The 23,109-nt window shown below is 40.7% G+C and overlaps 1 protein-coding gene across 6 annotated transcripts in view; it reads left to right on the top strand.

Annotated features, from left to right (window-relative positions):
- The window catches only part of slc6a9 (solute carrier family 6 member 9), a 211,145-nt gene that overhangs the window by 77,120 nt on the left and 110,916 nt on the right, over positions 1 to 23,109 (top strand). Inside the window, exon 3 of one of the 6 annotated variants that reach the window (XM_052013131.1) lies at positions 180 to 253. The exons of 4 other annotated variants lie outside the window; for them this stretch is intronic. Coding sequence is in view for 1 of the 2 variants with exons in the window: in XM_052013126.1 (XP_051869086.1) it covers positions 13,777 to 13,815 (39 nt within the window). In the remaining variant the exon portion in view is untranslated. Of the gene's footprint in view, positions 1 to 179; positions 254 to 13,607; positions 13,816 to 23,109 lie in introns of those variants that run through there. One more of the 6 variants, XM_052013126.1, reaches the window with a different exon arrangement.

The following is a 23,109-nucleotide window of genomic DNA, read 5'->3' as shown; positions in this document are numbered from 1 at the left end:
TCGATGAAAGGGATAAATGCGGGGGTAATTTTCACTTTCCCTCCCTGGACAGTCAATAAAATAAAATGGAAATTGTGAAAGATCTCTGCCAGTTTGTTCCCTGGGGGTGGAGTAGAAATGTCCTCAACTAATGATGGCTTTCAAGGAGAAAGAAACAGGCCAATTGATTGGTTTTGCAGTGACCATTTTCTGAAGGAAGTAAGGAAAGAAAGAAAGGGAAGAAGGAGAAAAGAGATGGAAGAAAAGAAGCAAGGTAAGTAGTCCTAATGTACTTCACAACCAAAGAAGTGTTTTTTGAAATGTGGTGGTTGTATAATGTAGGGAAATCCAGTACATACCAGGGTTCTACAAGTAACACTGAGAGATAAATGACCAGCTAATCTGTTTTTTCTCCATTCTTAGAGCGGGATACCTGCTCTTATTTGATTCACACCATGGGACTCTTTACATGCACCCTGTAAGCAAATAGATCTTTGCCTTTAACATTTCGTCTGAACAACGGCACCTCTGACAGTGCAGCATTCTCTCAGTGTGGCACCAAAGTGCCAGCCTAGATTATGTCTCTTGATTGGGTTCAAACAATTGCCCACCGACCCCAATGATCCAAGACCAGTTCTACTCCAATGTCTCATTGCCAAGTTCAATACAGGTAACTTGCTTTGTAACAATGAAAGCATCACTTTGTACCGAAATTTTAAGTCTGCTCCTGAAAATAGCAGTTAAATTGTATGAAGCCAAGTTCAAAAAGAATTAGAAATTTGATGGAAATTTGCTATTTTCAATTCTGTGAAAGCAATGGTAATTGCCTAAAAATTCTTTCCTAGTCTGTAGCACAAATGTGATATATATTAGCATCAGCAAATTCTTTTCTGCCTCCAAATTTCATTCCATTGAAATTCTAGAGAAAGGTTTGTCATCAGCCATCCTGTTTTCAAATACAAAATTTACTCCTTTAGCTTGATAACCATGTTAAATTAACATAACAAAGTAAATCGGGTGAGTGTGTAAATGAGAAACTTCGTTGAAGCACAAAAACTTATGGCAGCCTCTGGATTCATGACCCAGTTTCATGAGGCTCTGCTTCTAATATAATTTACTCAAAAAAACTAATCACAGAGAAATGGACAGTTGTTTCGGCATCGATATGCAACAGGAGAACACAGTCAGCTCCACTTGTTTTTGTGAGAACATAATCTGGATGGCATTGTTGATTATCAGTATACCTTTTAACTTCTGTGTGGTGCACTGAAAGTTATTTGTGTGCCAATCCATAAATGTGCCATATACTCACTCTTCAATAAGGAGGCATGCACATGTACACACATTTTTGCACAACTCACATTCAGCAGTTTAGAAATTAGACTTTGCAGTTTATATCACAAAAAAATTAATTGTGTAAGGGTGAGCACTTTGGCACATCTGATACCACAAAACCTCTACCATTTTGATTTCCCAGATCTAGGTGGACAGGTCCTGGTGTAGGGTTTTGACCCAAAATGCTGAAAATTCCTTTTCCCCCACAGTTACTGCTCAACCCACTGAATTCCTCCAGCAGACTGTTTGTTGCTCCAGATTCCAGCATTTGCAGTCTCTTGTGTCTCGCCTGAATTCTATCTATGACTTTGTAACTAAAAGGTTAAAGATCTGCTCTGGTAGAAAGAAGACCTTATTCTCCAAAGTCCATTTCTCACTGCTGCACCGTTCAACCCCTCAATGTCCTCATAAATTGGCGTTGGGGAATCTACCCTACATTCCTGCTTGCAGCACTTTCCCATGCAATCAGACTAATTCTTCTGTACTAAAGCTTCAGCCGAAGTTCTCCCCTGTCCAGTAATGATTATCAACAGCTCCAACTTAAGTAGTTGCATTCATTTTTCCCTTATTGAATAATAGCTCTAAAGAGGATCACCATGCACAGCCTCAGTTTTATTGTTATTGCAGAGTTCAGCCTCATATCTGTACAGTAATATAACATTACAGCCCAGTTTAAAAGCACTAAACTTTGTCTTTTTCTCATAGATTCAATACTGTACAGCCTGGGATACATCTCACATAGCAGTCAAGGATACATCTCGTCATTCCCTGGGGATGTATCCACGTTTATCCTCCTTTTTAATATTATCATATTGTAGAATTATCCCTGTCGCCCTCTCTGAAATCTGTAGTTATAATAGTTTTCTTGTTGGTGAATACAGATGAGAAGTATTCATTTAAGACTTCATGTATGTACTCTGGCTCCCAGCACAGATTGCCATTTTGATCCCTAATGGACCCTACTCTTGCCATGGTTATCCCCTTGCCCTTAAAATAATTATAAATTGCTTTGCAAGCTTCCTTAATATCATCCACCTGTCATATTTTGTGCCTTTTCTTTGCCTTTCTAATTTTTTTTTAAGTAACGCTCTTTATACTCTTAAAGGGCCTTCTCTTTTCTCATTTCTCTATACCTGCCATATGCTTCCATTTTTTAATTCAGCCCTCATTGTCCCTTGACATCCAGGGTTTCTTGGACTTGCTGTCCATACTTTTCATGCTCATGTGAACACATTGACTCTGAACTCTCATTATTTCACTTCTAAGTGACTCTCACTTATCCAGTGGAGACTTACCTGCAAGTAGCTGCTTTCATTCTATTTTGTCCAGGTCCTGTCTGATGATATTGAAATCCTCCAATTCAGGACTTTAACTTCAAGGCAATTCTTATCCCTTTCTATTACTAACTTACAGAGCTATGGTCACAATCTCCATAAAACCTCTCTCACTTACACTTCAGTGAATTTCCCAGCTACATTCCCTAAGTTTAGGTCCAGTCCTGCTCCTTCTTGAGTCAAACCTATGTGCTTATTTAAAAAGCTTTCCTGAAAGCACTTTAAAAATTCCACCTCATTAAGCCCTTTCGCACTAAAGTTAATATTGGATACCACAAAATCTCTTCCATATTGATCTCCCAGACCCTTTCACATTCTCAACAATTTCCGTACTAACAAGTTAAAGATCTGTTCCGATAGAAAGGAGACATTAATATTGAAGTTGAAATCCTCTGCTGCTCATAGAATCATAGCCCTCTAACTCTTACATCTCTTTGATATACTGTATGTGGAGTCCCTGGGTTATTAACACCCAACCTATGGACACCCATAGATACAAATGAGCTCCCATTATATTACTAAATTCAAAAGTCCAACAAATGTACATACGTTCATTCCTACGAACAGCAGCACCCATTTCTTTTCTCTCTCAACTTTAATTGTTCTTTTTTACCAGTCTTATGTGTTTTTGATGCCATTCATTACAATACTGTGGAGGTATGGTTACCATGTTGAGTGATTTTTTTTGTGTACTTTCTGACTTATGGACAAAATCAACATCAGTACGTCTGTAAAAGCAAGACCCATTCACTACCCAGGAACAGCGTGTGCATAGAACATAGAACAGTACAGTCTAGGAACAGGCCCTTTGTCCCAGGATGTCTGTGCTGCCCATGATGCCAAGTTAAAATAGTTCCATCTGCCTGCATATGTTCTAAATCCCTCCATTCCCTGCCTGTTCACATGTCTGTCTAAATGTCTCTTGCTATCATATCTGCTTCTGCCATCTTCCCTGGCAGCGCGTTCCACGCACCCAACCACTCTCTGTGTAAAAGACTTGCCTCATAAATCTCCTTTAAACTTTCCCCCTCTCACCTTGAAGCTATGCCCTCTAGTATTTGACATTTCCACCCTGGGAAAAAGGCTCTGATTATTTATCCTAGCTACATCTACATATCTGCTCCTCCATCTCTTGATGACTTTTAGAAGGCCTATGGTGTACCCCCAGCAAAGTGATTACCCCTTTTTGTTCCTAACCTCTACCAAGCGGACTAATTTAAAAAGCCTTCTAGGATATCATCCCTCAAAACTGCAGTAATGGATTCCTTAATCAATACCTCAGTGCCACCTCCCCTTTTGTATTCCCTCACCCCACTATCATGCCTGAAGATTCTGTACCCTGGAATGCTGAGATGCTGGTCCTGAACTTCTTTCAACCAAGCTTCTGGTAGCAATAATATCATATTCCATATGCTGATCAATGTTCTATGTTCATCTGCCTTACTGGTCAGACTCCTTGTGTCAAAATAGATGCGACTTAACCTTGCATTCCTCCCATGTACCTTATCATTGCTCATGTGTGCTCTGCCTACTGGATGTCTTAGCTATATTTCTATATTTGACTGCACCTCCCCACCCCCCTTCAACTGTAATCTGTGTCCCATTCCCCTGCTACATTAGTTTAAACTCTTCCTAACAACACAAGCAAACTTCCCCACAAGGATGTTGGATCTATTCTGGTTCAGGTGCAACCCATCCAACTTATACAGGTGCCACCTTCCCCAGAAACAGTCCAAATGATCCAGAAAGCTAAAGCCCTCCTTCCTATCCCTTTAACTATACATTCCTCTGACCAGTCTTCCTATTCCTGTACTCGCCAGCACATGGCACTGGAAGTGATCCAGAGATTACGACCTTATAGGACCCATTGATGTCCTAAAAATATACCTCATTAAATATATTTAAGACACAGTTAGACAGAGTTTGTTTAGTAGAGGAATTAAGGATTATGGGGAAAAGGCAGGTCGGTGGATCTGAGTCCACAGTGAGATCAGCCATGATCTTATTGAATGGTGGAGCAGCCTCAACAGGCCAGATGGCCGACTCCTGTGTTATTTGAGGAATCTGGGTATCTTTATACAAGAGTCACTGTAAATTAATGTGCAGATACAGCAAGCAATTGCAAGAGGATTTGAGTACAAGAGTAATGGCATCATACTCCTAATTACATGAGCCCTGGTGAGACCACATCTGGCGTATTATGCACAGGCCTGATCTCTCAATTTAAGAAAGGAATGTACATGCAAAAAAGTGAGTGCAGTGAAGATTTGACAGACTGATTCCTGGGATGGCATATTTATTGTATGAAAAAAGATTAAGCAAACTATGTCTAAACAGTCTAGTGTTCAGACGAATGATTTCATTGAAATGTACAAATATCTTGCAGGGATTGACTGGAGTGATGTTTTCTGTGGTGGAGACATCTAGAAGTCAAGAGTCACAATTTCAAAACAAGGGATTAGCCAGAGGGTGGTGAATCTTTGGAAGTCTCTAACCAAGAAGGCTGTGATTTGATTGAAATTGATAAACTTTTGATGTTGAGAAAATCAAAAGATATGACATTAGAGCAGGATTGTGGCACTGAGACAAAAGATCATGATCTTATTGAATGGTGGAGTAACACAAGGGGCCACATGGTCTACTCCTGCTTTGGTTCTTATGTTCCTATATAATCATTGGGATTAAACTGTAAATTCTCAAGATCTCTGCAACCTCCCAGCAATAAAAGCAATCTGTTTTTGTGTCCATTTTTTTCAACTATATCTTGTAATTTTAATACATCTTTTTAGAAAACAAAATTCATAATCTCAAAGGGGATCAAAAAAACAGGCCAGAAAAGAGACAATTTTTAACTCTGACCACCTGCCGTGTTTCTTTGCTACAATCTTCTTGTGTTCTCCTTTTTAAAATGGTCAGGAAGATTGGTTACACAAACAGTTCTGCAACTGAGTTCTGTTCCCAGTTGAGAAAACAAAGTGTACAAGGAGGATAAACCAGCAGCAAATGAAAATCCTAATGAGCTAGCCTGCAAGAATATAAACAGCCCCACAGAAAGAAACAAAGTGAAAAAGGACCAAAAAGAGAAACTAATTTAAAATCAGGAAGTACAAGTTCCAAGATGATTTAAATAACTTTTACTTTATCCTGAAGACAAGGCATTTTATTTATCATAAATCAAAATACCTTAACAACTTGTTTCCATATATTTCCCGACGTTAACTTCTCCTTGTGTACACAGGCGGAGCTTTGGGGAACCGGCAGAAAATGGAGGCCTTTCAGTTTTTTTCCAAAAAATGTGCATGGATCAGCGAGTACTAATTTTAGTAGAAGTAATCATATCATGGTATGGAATTCACAGTGTATAATCTGACACCCAGACAGATTGCTTCTCTCACACATTGATACGTTGAAAAATCTGTTGACACATACAGTCAAATGCTGGACATTGCAACACTGGGGTGGGAGGAGGGGAAAGGTTTAAATAACTCCTCTGTAGCTGAGTTAAAGTTATATTCTCCTGTCTTATTCAGGAATTAGAAGTATAGGAATGGACTTTATATGAGTTGACTCATTGTGCTTCTCCAGTGATAAAACTTATATATGTGGAAATGCAAAAAGAAATGCTTTCATTTATTTAGTACCTTTCATATCCTTACTATAACCCTAAGCACTTCACAGCCAATTAATTATTTTTGAAGTGTAGATGATCTTGTGAGGAATGGTGACATATTTATTTGAATGGACTTGTTGCCCCATTTCCTGTTATGTTTACTGGTCTCCCTACAAACTGGTCTCCGCTGCTATCAGTACTTTGCATTTCACGTGGTTCATGCTCACCAATGTTCCATTAGTGTGTCCGCAACTGATGCCATTTCTAATCTACGTACATGACCTAGCTAGCAAAATGGAAGGGTGAGAGAGCTTATAGAGGTAGCTGCTTTAGCAGCAAATATTCCATTGCCACAATCCCAATTCTGAAGATAAGATTTTCAGTGGGAATTTCTTTCTTATATTATGATCTGGAAGAGGACAAAGAGAAGGAGAAGGATGAGGGAAGGAAACTGTTGATGAAGCAGAGGGGAGGATGAGAGGCAGGATTTTATTGTAGTAGAAATCTTATACCCATGCAGTCATGCCTCTATTTTATACTTCATATTTTTTCATATGTCTTTATAATGTAGAAGACCATTCTGCCCAATAAATCAGTTCCGACTCATAAAGAAATCTGATTCTCAAACCTGCCAAGGATTATTCTTCACAGGATATCAGTGGCAGTTACAGCTTCTGCTCAAAGGTGAGGTACAGACTGCCTGAATTTGGATGTGACAGGCTGCTCTCAAGTTTCTAGTGGGGACACTGGTCATTCGGTGAGAGCAGATGTATGTAGCAGATGATTGAAGCTGGGCCAATTGCTTCATTATTCACTTCACAACTCCAGCAGCAGAATGCCCACCACTTTCTTACTGCAGAATTTAAGGCAGGTTTGCCATAGCCATCGTGAACAGCAAATAGCTTCATTCCATCAAGATCCTGCCCACGGGTGACCAACAGTAGACTCCCAGACAATGTCCTGCTAGCTCAATCTTAAATCAATCTGCTCTGCCTAGCCGAGGTGAATGGAAATGGGTGGCAGAGGTAGCTTTCAATGCAACATGGCCACAAACAAATGCAGGCACAAGGCTACTAGATCATCACTGAGTGCACAATAGACAGTAGTCAGACACCCAAGTAGATCAGAAAACAGCTTGCAAAACAGTCTTTCCAGTGCCTCTGTCTATGTTGTGTTGTCGTAGATTTCATTTAGTTGAGTATCATAGTGGAGCAGGTGTTGGAGGTAAAAGCCCAGTCTTCAGCCAAGACCCAAGCAATCAGTCAGAAGGTATCCCAGCAGAAGTACCCTTGCAGGTCATAAGTCATCTGGCTGCCCATTCAGCAACTAACACTGCTAAAGTCTTTCCCCTGCCCGATTGCAGTGTAATTACAAAAAGATCTTCACCAAAATTGGCCTTTCCACCAACTCAATCACCCATCCCTTCACATAGTAATATGTTATTCTACATCTTCAGAAGAAATAAAGCATGGTTGAGACAAAGTCTTGTCAAATTAATTTCCCATAACATTTTGAGTTGTCAATGCTCATATGTTTTCCTTTAACCGTTTCCCAACACCAACCATTCCCAATCTGTGCTTGAACGACTGCATACAGTTGACTAGTCAGAGCTTGCAAAACTAAGCAGTGGCAACTTGGAGTGCCTCAGGTGAATGCAAAGCTCACTGTGTGAATCTCACCCCTTCACATCTGCAATCAGGGAACTTACCCTCGAATAAGTTATGCAGTTGGGCAGATGATGGCCAATGAAGTGAAACATTGGTCAATGTAAAGCTGGCCTAACATGGATCATAAGTCTGTAGCCAGAGAGAATTGTAACTCATTCTGCCCTGCCTGAATGGGAGAGGCAAGTGGGGGGAAGAAAGTGGAAAATGGAGTTCACGATCTGACCAGAAATTCCTATTTGACTACCATTTTAAGTGTTCACTTATTTAAATGGATGAGGCAAGACAGAAAGGTGTTGCATTAACTAATGCAAATCAGAGTACCATTGTGTCCATGTTCTGGAGAAGTAGGCTGGTGTCAGAGGAGCTGAAGATGCACAGGAGGTCATAAACTAGGGGAGATTATGAAGAAAGGAAAGAGTGATGTTACCAAAGCTTTACAGCTTGCTAAGAAGGGCCCCAAAATCCATAGGTATTCCAAGATTGACGGTGAAGAGGCTTTTCCATTTATCCATCAGTGCATTCTGCTTCTAACATCACACAATGCTGCTGATGGGCATGAATTCTTTACTTTTCCCACAATGGAGCTCATCTCCTAACAGAAACAGCACAGTAAAGAATATTTTCTCTTCTTCAGATTAGAACTCTGTTTGTAAAAGGTAATGTAGCTTCTAACAAAATTATTTCATTTAACCAGAGCATTTTCTTTTCTTAATATTGCACCTTTTACTTAATTTCCTTCCCTTCACAGCCATGCTAATTTGTGAATCCTGTGTTGCACCAAGTTCAGTCAGATGCACCCATCTTGCAGTCAAAGTGGCATAGACACTGGTTGAATTTGAGGACAATTCCTTGAATAAAGCTGGAAATACCGATCACCTTGATCTGCAGGTAGGGATTTGTTTGACAAAATTGCCCCAGGAGCAAACTTCATTCAATTTTATAAAATAAGCGAAGTTGTCAAGTGCCCCAAACTTGATCTTTAGAAAAATTTCCATTGCTCCCTGCCCCCTTAAAATTAAGTGCACTTAACTGAAGAATACCATTCAATCTGTATCCTCCATTATTCAGAGCAATTTCCTTGCCTACATAACAGGAATAATCCAATAATAGAACTCCAGGGAGCACAAAACAGGTATTCACTAGCATGGATCCTGTCATTTTTTTCATCTATTAATTGCATGCCTGCAGCTTTCAAAGTCCAAGAGGTTTAGGAACAATAATATTGGACATCACATTCTCAATATGTTTTTATCCTTTTTCACTCTGTTTCATTTCTTGTCACCCATTAATTTTTGTCTGATTTTTGAAGATTGGAATTGTAATCTAAAAAGTCTTGTGACTAAGAACTTAAGTTAAAAATTGGATGCAGGTATTATTTTCAGCATTTATATATTCATCTTTAACTTAACACTTCAAGTGTCCAGGTTAACCTTTCTCTGCACCTAACTAGAAATATAACTGCAGTAAAGAGGAAGAGGAAATCCATTCCTGCTGCAGTTAAAAATAGCATTTCATCAAATTACTTAAGAATACTGGAAGGTAGGGGGTGTAGTAGGAGAGTGTGAGAATAAGAGCAGGTGGGAGAGAGAGTTTGAGGGGGAGAGAGAGAAGGACTGAGGACTGGAAGGCAAAAAATTGAGGGGTGGAGAGAGACAGGAGGGATGGGAGAGCTAGGAGAGAGAGCAAGGTGGGTGTGAGAGAGAGAGCTGGGGAGAGAGGTGGAACAAAGAAAGGGAGAAAGATAATGATGTGATGTAGGTGGGGAGAGAGGAGGGAAAGAGCGAGGAAAGATCTTTTAGTGGAGTAGAGGTCTATTGATGACTAGTTAAATAACCATGAAGGGGCAAAACTATTACAGGCAGCAAAATAAAAAAAAAACATAATGCAGTGATTTGCACAGATCATTCAAAACATATCTACTTTATTACTTCGGTTGTATTTCATTTCACAGTCATTGCTATTTGATATTGGTTGTTCAGTGTTGTTTAATTAGATAAACTATAGCCCTAAAAGGAGTATGTTGCTTTCAATCAAACCTTCCCTGTAGGTGAGTAGTACTGCAACTTTATTTGTTATATTTATTCATTTGTCAGGACCTAGGCACTGCTGGCATTGTCCATTCCTAACTGTGTTTGAAAAGGTGGTGATGAGCTTCCTTCTTGAACCATTGCAGTTCTTCTTTTGAAGGTACTGCCACTAAATAGTACAGAGAGGAGAGAACCTGAGCTATGTGCTGTGTTAATTAGAGTTCAGCCATCTTTATTCTTTTCTTCTCCTACAGACTCTTCCTTCTGTAAACACTGGCAAACCAGTCGTACAGCAACCCAAATGCAAACAGACACAGAATTGCACAAATCAATATATCACTGGGAAGGAGTTCTCTAATTTCGACGAAGGAAAGGCAATATTTTTCCAAGTCAGGATAGTGTGCAACTTGGAGGGAAATCTGCAGGTAGTGGAATTTCTGTGTGCTACAACCCTTGTCCTTGAAAGTTGAGCTTGTAGGTTTGGGAGGTGCTGTCAGATTAGCCTAGGTGAATTACTGCAGTGCATTTTGCAGATGGTACATGCTGCAGCAACTATGTGGCAGTAGTGAAGGTAGTGAATATTTAGGGTGGTAGATGGGCTGCCAGTCAAGCAGCCTCATTAGCCCTGGATGGTCCTGACCTTTTTAACTGTTGTTGGAGCTGTACTCATGCAGATAAATGGAAAGTTTTCTATTACATAGAACATAGAACATTACAGCACAGTACAGGCCCACAATGTTGCCAACATTTTATCCTGCTCTATGATCTATCTAACCCTTCCCTCCCACATAGCCCTCTATTTCTCTATCATTCATGTAGCTATCTAAGAGTCTCTTAAATGTCCCTAATGTATCTGCCCCCACAACCTCTGCTGGCAGTGCGTTCTACGCACCCATCACTCTCTGTGTAAAAAACTTACTCCTGACATCCCCCTTATACCTTCCTCCAATCACCTTAAAATTATGCCCCCTCGTGTTAGCCATTATCGCCCTGGGAAAAAGTCTCTGACTGTCCACTTGATCTTGTACTCCTCTATCAAGTCACTTCTCATCCTCCTTCTCTCAAAAGAGAAAAGCCCCAACTCACTCAACCTATTACGCTTCTAACCTGTACATAGTAGATGATGGAAAGGCTTTGGGATGTCAGGAGATGAGCCACTTGCTGAAGGGTACCTCACCTCTGACCTGCTCTTGTGCTTATAGTATTTATGTGGCTGGTCCAGTTGATGACCCTGGGATGATGAGGGTGGGGATCTTGATGATGGTAGTGCCATTGAATGTTAATGGTAGGTGGCTAGATTTTCTTGTTGGAGGTGGTCATTGTCTGGTACTTATGTGGTGTAAGTGTTATATACAACTTATCAACCCATTATCTGGAAATTTTAAATACTTTCTTTCAGTCTTTTTATTTGCATTCTGTAACAGAATTTTGTCCCTTCATGTTTCTTTAAGTTATCGCCAACACACCACCAGAAAAGAGGTCAGACCTTAGAACTTCCAACAGATTGATTCACCTCCAGAAGCTAGTCAAATCTTTCTTCAGATCAGAATGGACTGACTAATGTTCCAAACACAGTGGAAGAGGGTACATTTTGCAAAACTAGACATCTTTTGTTTACTGATTTTGTTGTGAAACAAAGGCAGTAAGGTTAAATATTACATCTTGAACTGTGTGAGCAGTGATATCTCCTTAATATGTTAAAACAAGAGTGAATGATGAGCATTTCTAAAATGGAGGTTAACAAGCCCTGCAGAGTTTATCACTAATCCTGTAAATGAATGAAGCATCCTGCAGGGCCCCTGAAATTTCTGCCAAGATTCCCAATTCCTCTGCAACTCATTGTCAGAATAATAAGTTTGTGAAATCTACAACAACAAACAGTTTGTTGGAGGAACTCAGCATGTCAGGCAGCATCTGTGGAGGGAAAGGAATTGTCAGCGTTTCAGATCAACACCCTGCATCAGGACTGGAAAATCTACTGGAGAATTGTGACCTCTATCCATCCTGGTTTAGTAAGTAGGCTGACAATGTGGGGGCACAGGTTGACAGATAATGCCATATATCAAGGACAAGGGAGGGAAAACAGCAATTATGTGATGTATGGGAGGGAAAAGAAACTTATTTGTTGCCAAGCTTATTGAAGATTGTTACAAGTAATCAGAAAATCTTACCACACAGAAGGGCATCATTTGCCCATTGTGCTTATGCCATCTTTTTGAACAAATCATTCCAATTAATCTTGTTCTGCTGATAGTTTTTTAAATATGGAAGAGGATCAGTTGGGACAGGATTGGTGATGGCCAATGTGTGGATAAACACAACAGTTTTGAAAGCAAAAAGAAGTTGAGTGTAGAAATAGCTGATCAATTGCCCTAAATGTGCATTTTTTACATGCAAAAAAATCAGTTGCTGGAAATCTGAAATAAAAACAAAAAGTGCTGCACATATTCAGCAGGTCAGGCAGTATCTCTGGAAAAAAGAGACAGAATTAACATTGAAGACCCTTCATTAATAGTTGTCGAACCCTGAAGTAGATATTGACGTCCCAAAGGAGCTGGACAAACTCCAGCAAGAGATTTGCAGCTGTGCTCAACTTCTGGATTTCCCATGGAGTCCAGCAACAGAGTAATGACCTTGCTGAGTTTCCCTAGCATTTACACTGGGGATCCTGCTTTTAGATCATGCTAAAGGTCTAACTTGATGGAGGATCTGCAAGACACTTCATTTGAACAGGCAGAGTTAGCCTGTGGGAAGGAAAAAGAAATGATTCAGTTTGTTATATTGTTATTAATTATTTTTATCTTGTATAATATTTTAAATTATTTAATAGTGTGTTTTCCTAGTTGATCATTTGTAAGAAGATGCATGTTTCATTTTTATAATTTTTAAATAAGAGGAATTCAGAAAAAATTGAAAACTTTTATAGGTTTGATAGGTAGAAAGCCTGGGGGTGGAGCCTGGATGGTTACCAAAGGCTTTCAGGGGAGATTCGTAGAAAACTGATGACAAAGGAGGCTATTCAGCCCATTTTGTTTGTGCCACTTGAAAAAGAGCAACCCAGCCTGATCCCACCTTCCTGCACTGGGTCCATAGCCAAGCACGTTATGCTCTTCAAATACATATGCAGGTATTGTTTAAATATGATGAAGGTTTTTGCCTTTACCACCCTTTTGAGCAGTGAATTCCAGACTCCTACTAGCCTCTGGGTGACAGAGATTTTCCTCATGTCCCCTTTACTCCTATTAATTGGTATAAATCTATGCCCCTTGGCTTTTGACTCCTTAGATAAGAGAAGCAGTCTTTGTTATTTATTCTATCCAAGCTCCTTATAATTTCATATGCTTCAATTAAGTCTCCCCTCAACTTCCCTTTTCCAAATAAAACAGCCCTAGCTTCTCCAATCTCTCCTCATATTTACACTTCTCCAGACCTGACAACACACTCACAAATCTCCTCCACAGCCTCTCCACCTTCATGGGTGGGGCTCGTTTGGAGGCCCAGATGTGACTCAGCACCTCAGTTTTCAGTGCCAGAACTGTCTGGGCCAGTGAGATTAGCCATTCCAGACCCAAGCAAGATAAGTGTTGGGGCGGGGGGAGGGGTTGGGTAGTGAATGCACTCTGTCAACAAGATCATGAGGAATCAGACTCAACATTTGGCTTTAGAGAGTCGTACCCTTTATGGTCGCTTCTCTGGGATTATGTAAGACTTAATGTTGTTAATTAAAATAACACCTCAAATTCAATAGAATTGGGAATTAAGAGAGGCAAGGAACATTGCTGTCTAAGGATAAGATTACCCCAGTTTGCCCCCAAGGCAATAACATGGTGAGAGTTCATACAGTGGCAGGCAAGTTGCAGCAGGTAAGGCTTCTCTATTATGTGTCTGTTTGCTGACTTACATGGTTATTTAAAATATTAAGCAGCTGCTGCAATGCAACAGCATTCCTCCACGCTAATCTTTCTCTTGGTACCAGCGTTTCCAAGGCAGCCCACTGCTTAGCACCCAGGCAATTCATTTCAAGCAGTGCCAAGTCAGTGTTTGTGCATGAGAACAATGGGCCTCCGATCAGAGGATCTGTGAGGTTCAGGCAGCAAGCTCGGGGTGAGGTAAATGCCCTGTCTTGCCTTGATGAATTAACACCTAAGAGTCTGTGAGTTCTTGCAGTGTTTGAACGAGGGGTAAAACATTCAGAAGCTCATGATCTCTGCTGTTGCCACTCAGGCAGGCAGCATGGATTGAGTTTACCATCCCTCACCTCTGAGTATGAGTCTATCCCAAGGAATTGATCCATGCCCAGGAAATATGAAGCCAAACATCATTCCCCATGTACAGGGCATGGTAGAACACCCGCTGGAGGTGCTGAGCCTGTCCCGTGCCTGGAGAAAATTGGCTTAATCTCCTGGTGGCATTGCTGAATGTTTTCCAGTCCTTAATGGTTTGGGTGACTTTTAAAATATTGCGTAAACATTACCAGTTCCAAGAAACAGGTGCAGGGACATTCATCTTCATCTAATTACAGCAGAATAAGAGATTCTTCTGTTGTAATGAATGAAATTTGAGAGCTGAGTGGACATTGATTCAAAAAGTTTCTGGTATCAGAGTTTCTGGTAACTTTCCATTAGGACACTGTAAGTGTATGAGAGTATTCTCCTTTCTCTTACCCAGTCTCTACTTGTTGCGTGGTAACATACTAGGCCAATTCTCTTATTTTTTATTTATTCACCTCAAGTTTGCATCGCCAAATATCTGTTCCCAGATCTCTGAAACCAGCAGCCAGAAAAGATGAGAACAGATTAAGTTCCCCTTATTCCTTTTTATTCTCCTAAACTGGAGTTGCACATGGTGGCCTGACTGAGATTGGGAACTTGCTGCACAGACAATGCAGGGCACCGATGTGAAGTCTTGGTAGATAATTGCCTTTATGTGTCAGGACTCTCCCTGCATCATGGACTAATGACAACAAAGCCTGTCGAAATCCACCTGGTGTTATCGTCAACCTCTTTTCCTGGGTTAAGGTCACAGAGACCCGCTGAGTTAGATTCTTGCTACTAGGAATGCTCTGCCTGTGCAGAGGAAGAGATTCCAGTGTTCTTGCAATGGGATTGCAGTTCCAGCACAAAAACATGCAGCAAGGTCATAGAGTCAAAAAAATCATAGTGATAGAGTCATACCACACAGTGACAGGGCTTTTCACCAACCATGTCCAGACCAACTATCAATTACCATCTACACTAATCCCATTTACCAGCACTTGGTCCATATATTTCTGGACTGTGGCAATTCATGTGCTCATCTGGAAATCTGTAAATGTTGTGGGAGTATCTGCTTGAACCACCCCACCAGGCAGTGCAATTCCAAATTCCAGCCAACTGTTTAGTGAAAAGATTCTTCATCCAATTCCCTAAACCTATATCCCCTAGTTTTTGACACCTTTGTAATGAATTAAAGTTTCCCATTATCTACCCTATCAATGCCCCTCATAATTTTGTATATCTCAAACAGGTCCCTGTTTGCCTCCTCCGCTTCCAGGAAAACAACTCCACCCTATCAAGTCTCTCCTCTTGTGAGATGTGCCTTCCATGGGAGGGTTTCTTTCAACTTATGTACAGGATATGGCTGTCATAGTAAGGCCAGCTTCTATTGCCCATCTCACTTGAGCCTGTGCCACCTTGTGTGATGTGTTAAGAAGGACAGATGACAAACGTGGGGTTGACTGGGACCTGTCTGTGTGTCAAGGAAGCAACAACTGCCAGAATTCCTCAGGGATGGGAGAGAGGGTAGGGGAATTGGGAAGGTGGCAATACGTTTTTCCACTTTCCACAGTGATCTTGAGGGATAGCAGACAAGACAGTGGTACAATGCACTCCTGTTTCATTAATACCAAAAAACATATGACCCCTTTACTTGACAAAATGCAGAAATGAAAAAAAAACTAAGCTAATATATTGACCCATTTGTACTTATGCACCAGGATTCTCTGCTGTTTAAAATAATAGCATTGTTTGAGATTAGTTTAGGAAATGTGCTTGGTTTAACTGATTGAATTTTGACAAAAGTCAAATGAACACCACATTAATCCCACTGTAGAAGGAGATCAAAGCCTTCATTCAACTGAAGAACACATTCCATTGTGGGTCTGATGGCAGAGCTGGCCAATGCCAGGAGCTTACAAACTGGCTGGGAGCCAACAGAGTGCACATATCCTGGCACAAACTTGTTTTATGCACTAGGGTGTAGGGATTCTACTAAGCAGTAACAATGGAACTACAGAGGCTGTAAACCTTGCTTAGATTGTACTGGCTAATTAGAATCAGAATCAGAACCGTACAAAATTCTTGCAGAGCTTGACAGGGTCGAAGCTTCTGATGGCTGGGATACCTGAAGCCAGGGGTTATGGGCGAAAAATAATGGGCTGGCCATTCAGGACTGAGGTGGGATGAAATTTCTTCATCCAGAGGGCAGTGAATCTTTGGAATTCTCTACTCAAGGATCACTGAATATAACCAAAACAGAGATCAATAGACTTTGGATGTTGGGGGATATGCGGTTATCATAGGAATGTGGTACTGAGGTAAAAGATCAGATATAATCCTATTGAGTGGCAGAACAGGCACAAGGGGCTGAATTCCTATTTCTATTTCTTATGTTGTATTCCTACTTAAGAGGCAATATCAAATGTCACAATTTGACAGATGGGGTAAAGCCTTTGGATTAGGTTGGGCTCGTTATGTGTATTGGCTGTTTTCTTGTATAGCATGTGGAAACTATTTCATCGTATATGAAGCATGGTTGGACATCCCAAAGGGATGAGCAGTTCATACTTAATCATATTTCTCTGTTGGTCCTTATTATTTTTCATGCAGAAAATATCAAATAGTCTGCAGTCATTCTTAGAATCATACAGCACAGAAACAGGTACCTAGGCCCACAAGTCCACGACCATCATCAAGCAGGCACAGTAGTGTAGCGGTTAGCATATCGCTTTACAGCACCAGCAACCCAGGTTCAATTCTGGCTGCTGTCTGTAAGGAGTTTGTACGTTCTCCCCATGTCTGCGTGGGTTTCTTCCGGATGCTCCGGTTTCCTCCCACATTCCAAAAGACGTACGGGTTAGGAAGTTGTGGGCATGCTATGTTGGCGTCGGAAGCGTGGCGACACTTGCGGGCTGCCCCCCAGAACACTCTATGCAAAAGATGCATTTCATTGTGTGTTTCGATGTACATATGACTAATAAAAGATATCTTAAGAACCCGTTTACACTAACCCTACGCTAATCTCATTTTATTCTCCCCACATTCCCATCTGATTTGACCACTCATCTACACACCAGGGGTAACTTACAGTCCCCAATTAACCCAGCAACTTGCAAGTCATTGGGATGTGGGAGGATACCTAAGCACCTGGAGAGATCTCACAATCTCGGAGAGAACGTGCAAATTCTGCACAGGCAGCACCAGAGGTCAAAATTGAACCCAAGTTGCTGGAGCTGTGGAGGCAGCAGCTCTACTTCGCTGCACCACTGTGTTGCAATTCTAATCTACCATAAAATCTACAAAGGGGAAATGGGGGAGCAGATGTATTTTGGTAAGTGAGCAGTAAAATCTGCCAGTGTGTTCACATTCTCATCTTTGGGGAACGAAGAGGCCAAATGTTTGCCACCATATCAGAATAACTTATTTCTACGTCTTGATTGCCTGGAGGGTTGTAGTGCTGGCATGGTTCCTATTAATTGTGACAAAAGACCAAAATCTGGGGAGACACAAAAAAAGGAAATGAAGAAACCAGTCAACAACTTAAGTAAAAAATAAGTAATTGCAACATAATCTTCATTCCTTATCTCACAGGAGATCAGCAGTTCCAGGCATGACTGTCAGCAAGCTGCTTTGTTGTTGCATTTCCTTGGTGAGATGCCAGTGGTAATCAATATCAGATGCATATTTTCTGTAGGGAACTTTAGACTGCTGTAGTTCTCCCATTTTTTCTGACCTGTAAGCTTACAAAAGCTACCTGCACTAAAGAAGTATTAATTAAATTAAATTGATTTCTGTGTGTTTTAGTAGCTAGAAATATTTGAAATGGACATGTCAATTTCTACACACTGCACATTTGATGCCCATAAAAACTATTGATTGGTGATAGCTGGTCGTACCGTCGCTGTTCCCTGCTATGCACCTGGTAATGTCCCAATTTTAAAATCACTTTAATCAGCCATGGTCAGACATTAGTTTGCAACTTTCCTTGCTAATGCATTATTCTCACTTATTTGCCCCATCAAAGAACAGAGGTACTTATAAACATTGAGACTCCAGATCCCCATCTCCCTGTGCTGATCAGAAGGCCATTGACCTACACTGTGTAAATGGAATTTATGACAGCTCTGACGGCTTTCACTGAAACTCCAGTATCTTTCTTTGACTGGACTTAGTACGCTGTCTGTTCATTGACCATATCACAATACAAGATATATTTGAAGAAGAGAGAAGTTCACTGGCAGTAAAGTAAATAATACTTTTAGCGTATTCATGGTTTTGTGAGTGAAGGCTTTTGAGGGCCGCATTCCAGTCAGAAAGTCATGGGCTCAGTTCCCAGCATGACCTGTCACATGAATCCCTCAACCTCACTTAGCTACAGAAGGACATAGGCTGGCTCCTGCAAGACAAAACATATTTCCTTTAAGAAACAGAGAAAATTGCTGTTGCTGAACAAATAGCACTACTTATAACCCTCACTGACTGATCTCAGATAGTCTGGGGGAAGGATTTAATAGCTAATTAACTATTAATAATATGGATTATTTAGTTTAGGAAATAATAAATTAATTGACCTGCTGGCAGATTGACTAAATTCATCTTGTCTTCCTGAGTCATACATATCAGGAATTTCCAGGCTTGTACTGAATTAGTTTATCTTATCTGGATGCACTAATAGAAAATGTCTGTCCTTAGATACCAGGTGAGCTCCAATACTGAGCCAAAAACTATGCACATAAAAAATGGACACTTAAAGCCCATCAAAATACCCCTCCCCTCCCAGCATAACTGAGGTATTTAGTGGCATAGTGGTTCAATTACTAGAGTAATAATCTGGAAGTTTACGATAATGATCTGGGGGACTTCCAAGTTTCTCCCTATGGCAGTTTAACATTCAAACAGTGTGTCAAAAGAAGTCTGAAAATGGAAAGCTGGTATCAGTGACAGTGAAGATGTTGGACTGACTGTATCCAGCTGAGCTCTGTGTAACTCCAGTCCCTCATCAATGTGATTCACTCTCAGCTGCTGTTTCAAATGACTCGCAAGCGAATTCAGTATCATACCAAAACAAAGGACTGTTCAGGAGGAAGGCAGTATGTCCAGCCTGGCCTGCAAAGTTCACGTACAGAGTAAGAACTAAATTGCCTGAGTGTGTTCACCAGAAGGAGAAAAATAACAGAAATACTGGAGGGAAGTGTAGAGTGGATTTCCCCAGAAGACAGCAATAGGACCACTGCTTTTCTTAACATATAATAATAATTTGGATACCATACAAAATGCAATTTCCAAATTGGAGATGACATAAAATGAATGCATGGTGCATCATGGAAAGAAGAACCTCAAGGAGATAGAGACAGGCTAGTGGTTAGAATGGTTAGAGCCTGGAATGTACTGCCTATGAAAGCAGTGGAGGGAGATTCAGTTGTAGCATGCACAAGGGAACTGGTTACGTATCTGAAAGAAAAGAATTTGCAGGGCTGTAGAGAGCGGGACCAGTTAGATTGTTCATACAACAAACTAGTGCAAACTCAAGGGGCCAAAAGGCCTCCTTCCATGCTAATAACCGTTCCATCATTCTGTAAATAAAATGCCAGCATTTAGTGGCAGATGAAATTTAATGCCAATAAATGTGTAGAGCTACATTTTGGTAGGAAAAATAAGAAGAGGGAATGATTGTAAAATGTCTACAACAAAGAGCTGGAGTTCATATGCATAGTCCGTTGAGAGCGGCAGATTGAGAAAGTGGTAAACAAGTATTGGAACTCCTGGGCTTTATAAGAAAAGGTATAGAGTACAAGAGTAAGAAAGATATGAGCTATTATAAAACACTGGTTTGGCCAGTTCAAGGTACCGCACTTTAGGAAAGATGTGAAACTTTTTAAAGGATGCAGAAGAGAGCTATTGAAATGATTCCAGAGATGAGAGTCTTACGTTATGTGGATAGACTGGAGGAGTTGGATTGTTCTCATGGGAACAAAAAAGGTTGAAAGGGGATCTGAAAGACATATTTATGTCATCACAGAGTAGATAGAGAAAAACAATTCCCATGGACAGAGGAGTGAGAACAGGGTGGGGGGGGGGGGGGGAACAGATGAAGGTAACTGGCAAGAGAACCAAGGGGGAAGATTTTTTTTAACACAGCAAGTGGTCAGGGTCTGGAATGCACTGCCAGTGTTGTAGTGGGGTCAGATTTAACTGCAGTTTTCAAAAAGGAACTGGTTAAGTATCCAAAAGGACAGAAGTTTCAGGCCTATGGGGGACAGTTAGAGAATGGGACCAGTTGGAGTTACACTTACATGAATAGCCTCTTCCTGTTTTTAACCATTTTGTGGTTCAGTGAATAAAACATCAGACTTCATTTGCAGGTAAAGGGTAGCATGAATATGAGGTCAGTAGGCAGAGGCTGAGGAGTAATAGATTAAAGAGGGAATAAGAGACGCAGTGGTGTCATATTCATGTTAGCTGTTTGCTGTATTTCAGCTGAACCCAAAGTAGAATGGAATTTTCCACCCAGTCCTAAGCTTCCCACAATTTTAATGGTAAAAGATAAATAATGGAGCACTGCCAACAGGGAGAAAAACTGAGAACAAAATAAGATTCAAAAGATTGCTTATGAAATTATTTTATGTGTCCATCGCTGGTATGTTTGGTGTATCCAGACACTATTGACATCTGAAATCAATCTAACAGACTATAAGGAGAGAGGTAAGTAAACTGGCCTTTACCCATGGCTTAAATGAATGTGCAGTCACTTCTAACAATGTTCCAGTATTGATAAATTCACTGAAGTAGAATTAAGCATATCTATTAAATTAAACTGAAGCTAATTATGTCCACTGCAACATGTTTACATATAAAATAAACATAGAGTCCCTGTAGTGTTGTACAGTGCACAGTAGGACTAGTGAGATACAAGGAGGACTAGTGAGATACAAGGAGGAAGGGACAAAGTAATACATGCAGCTAGGAGAGAAAGAGAGTTAACATATCTAGTGATATTATTTGTTAAAATTTAAGCTATTTTATAAATCATTGATTTAATATTTTCTTTGTGCATTTAAATATACTTTTCTTACCTCTATGTTTCCCTTTCCCCCTCCACCCCTATCTGTATCATTTAATCAGCCTATAGATGACCAAGATACATGACCACACGAGATAGTTGAATGACTAGGATCTGATTTCCCTTCTCCTCCCGCACCCCTACCAGCTCTCACCCTGGCACAGGTCCGCCTGGCAAATTATGAGACCGTGAGAGCTGGAAGCTATAAGGGGAAGCCTGGACGTGTAGCCAAGCAGGTGGCACTCCATTGCTACATACTTCTTTTGGCCAGATTCTTCAGCACTGTAAAAGTACCATCATTCAAAATACAGACTGATGGCAGGGTAAGACTCAAAACTGCAATTTTCTGCACCGAGTCAAAGTACGATCATGCCTTACAGGATTTCGTTGGTACCACTAAGGAGTGGTGACTAATTTTCCACTTTGGAGTCAACAGCCCTAGATCTCCTAAACTTTTAGGCCTTATTTGCAATCTAGCTGCCACATCCTGGATGGGCTCACTTGCAGAGTGGACCAGTGATGCTAGAGTGTGAAATTTGATGCTTTTGCACAAATATTGTGGCTTTGAGCAAAGAGAAACAGCAAATTATTCATTGCAGGGAATTATTTATTGTAGTTTATCAGCGGAGACAGGCAGAAGTGAGGATTTTGTAAACCTGCACAGGGTGGAGAGTTTTCGTAGCAATTTCTGCAGCTGAGCTTGGCTTTTTGCAGCAATTGTTCTTTCCTTGGCATTCTGCCCACACAAAATACATTTGTGTATTTTTCCATCAACAGAGAAGGGTTCTCAGCTGCAAGTAGGGAATTCCCTGTGGCCTCAGTACTTTTTGCCATTATTATTATTATTATTGTTATTATTATTTTACTTTTGAGTAGGGGTTTCATCGGATGCACAGGCAACTATCAAAGGGCATGGACTTCTATCAGATATTAATCCCTGCTTCTTGCCTGTCAGATTATACAGGTGAAAGAGATCCTTGGAGGACATTACTGAGAAGATATGAATAACAGGGAATTATGGATCCTTATCACAACAACAAGGATTAGTTAACGGTCTGAAGTAAAATAGATGTTTATTCAGTTTGCAAACAGAGTGGTTTGATTGTCATACCTGGCTGTAAACACAACCCGCTTCACCTCCTGGGAATTGCCTATTGATAATCAGTTGAAAGCTCTTAATAGTTACATATGGATCATTAAACCTTCACCATGATCCTCTTAAAATAAGTGATGTGATGCACATGGCTAATGCCCTTTGTTGGAAAAAGGATAAGAACAAAACCTGCTCTCTTTAACTGCACTGAACACCTTGGAGTCATTCCAAGAGTGGAATTTTGCCTTGGGAATCTGATAGATTGCTTCATTTTAGCTCATTGTAGATTGTGACAACTTTTGGGCTGCGTCTAGTGGTTTAATTTGGTGTTTAATATGACAGTGAATCCTTTGGATTCCCTCTTCCCCCAATCTGAGGTGAAGGGAAGTGCTGAGGAGAATCTACGTCAACTCTTTCCAAAAGGAAGGAAGCATCAGGAGTGGGCCATGCCTGGATGGACAGATGTCTGTAGGAGCCATGCTAAGAGAGTTGTTGCAACTCAAATTCATTGGAAGCTGGGCTGCTGACATGCTTGTGAAAGTTGCAGTAAGACCATTTTTAAGGGAAAACGTAGCATATATTATGTAAGGAAAATCTTGCAAAGGGGCAAAGGCATGCAGTGAGATCGCCCTCAGTTTCTTCAGTTTTCAGACCTCTCTGGATTGAGTCCAAATTGATGGTGAATCCCCACTAAAAGTAAAGCCATATGCCAATGTGCAGTTCCTGTCCATTCCCTGTATGAAACTGT

This window comes from Pristis pectinata, chromosome 3 (assembly GCF_009764475.1).
Source record: "Pristis pectinata isolate sPriPec2 chromosome 3, sPriPec2.1.pri, whole genome shotgun sequence".
Classification (NCBI taxonomy): domain Eukaryota; kingdom Metazoa; phylum Chordata; class Chondrichthyes; order Rhinopristiformes; family Pristidae; genus Pristis; species Pristis pectinata.
This window is presented reverse-complemented; position numbering and strand designations above follow the sequence as displayed.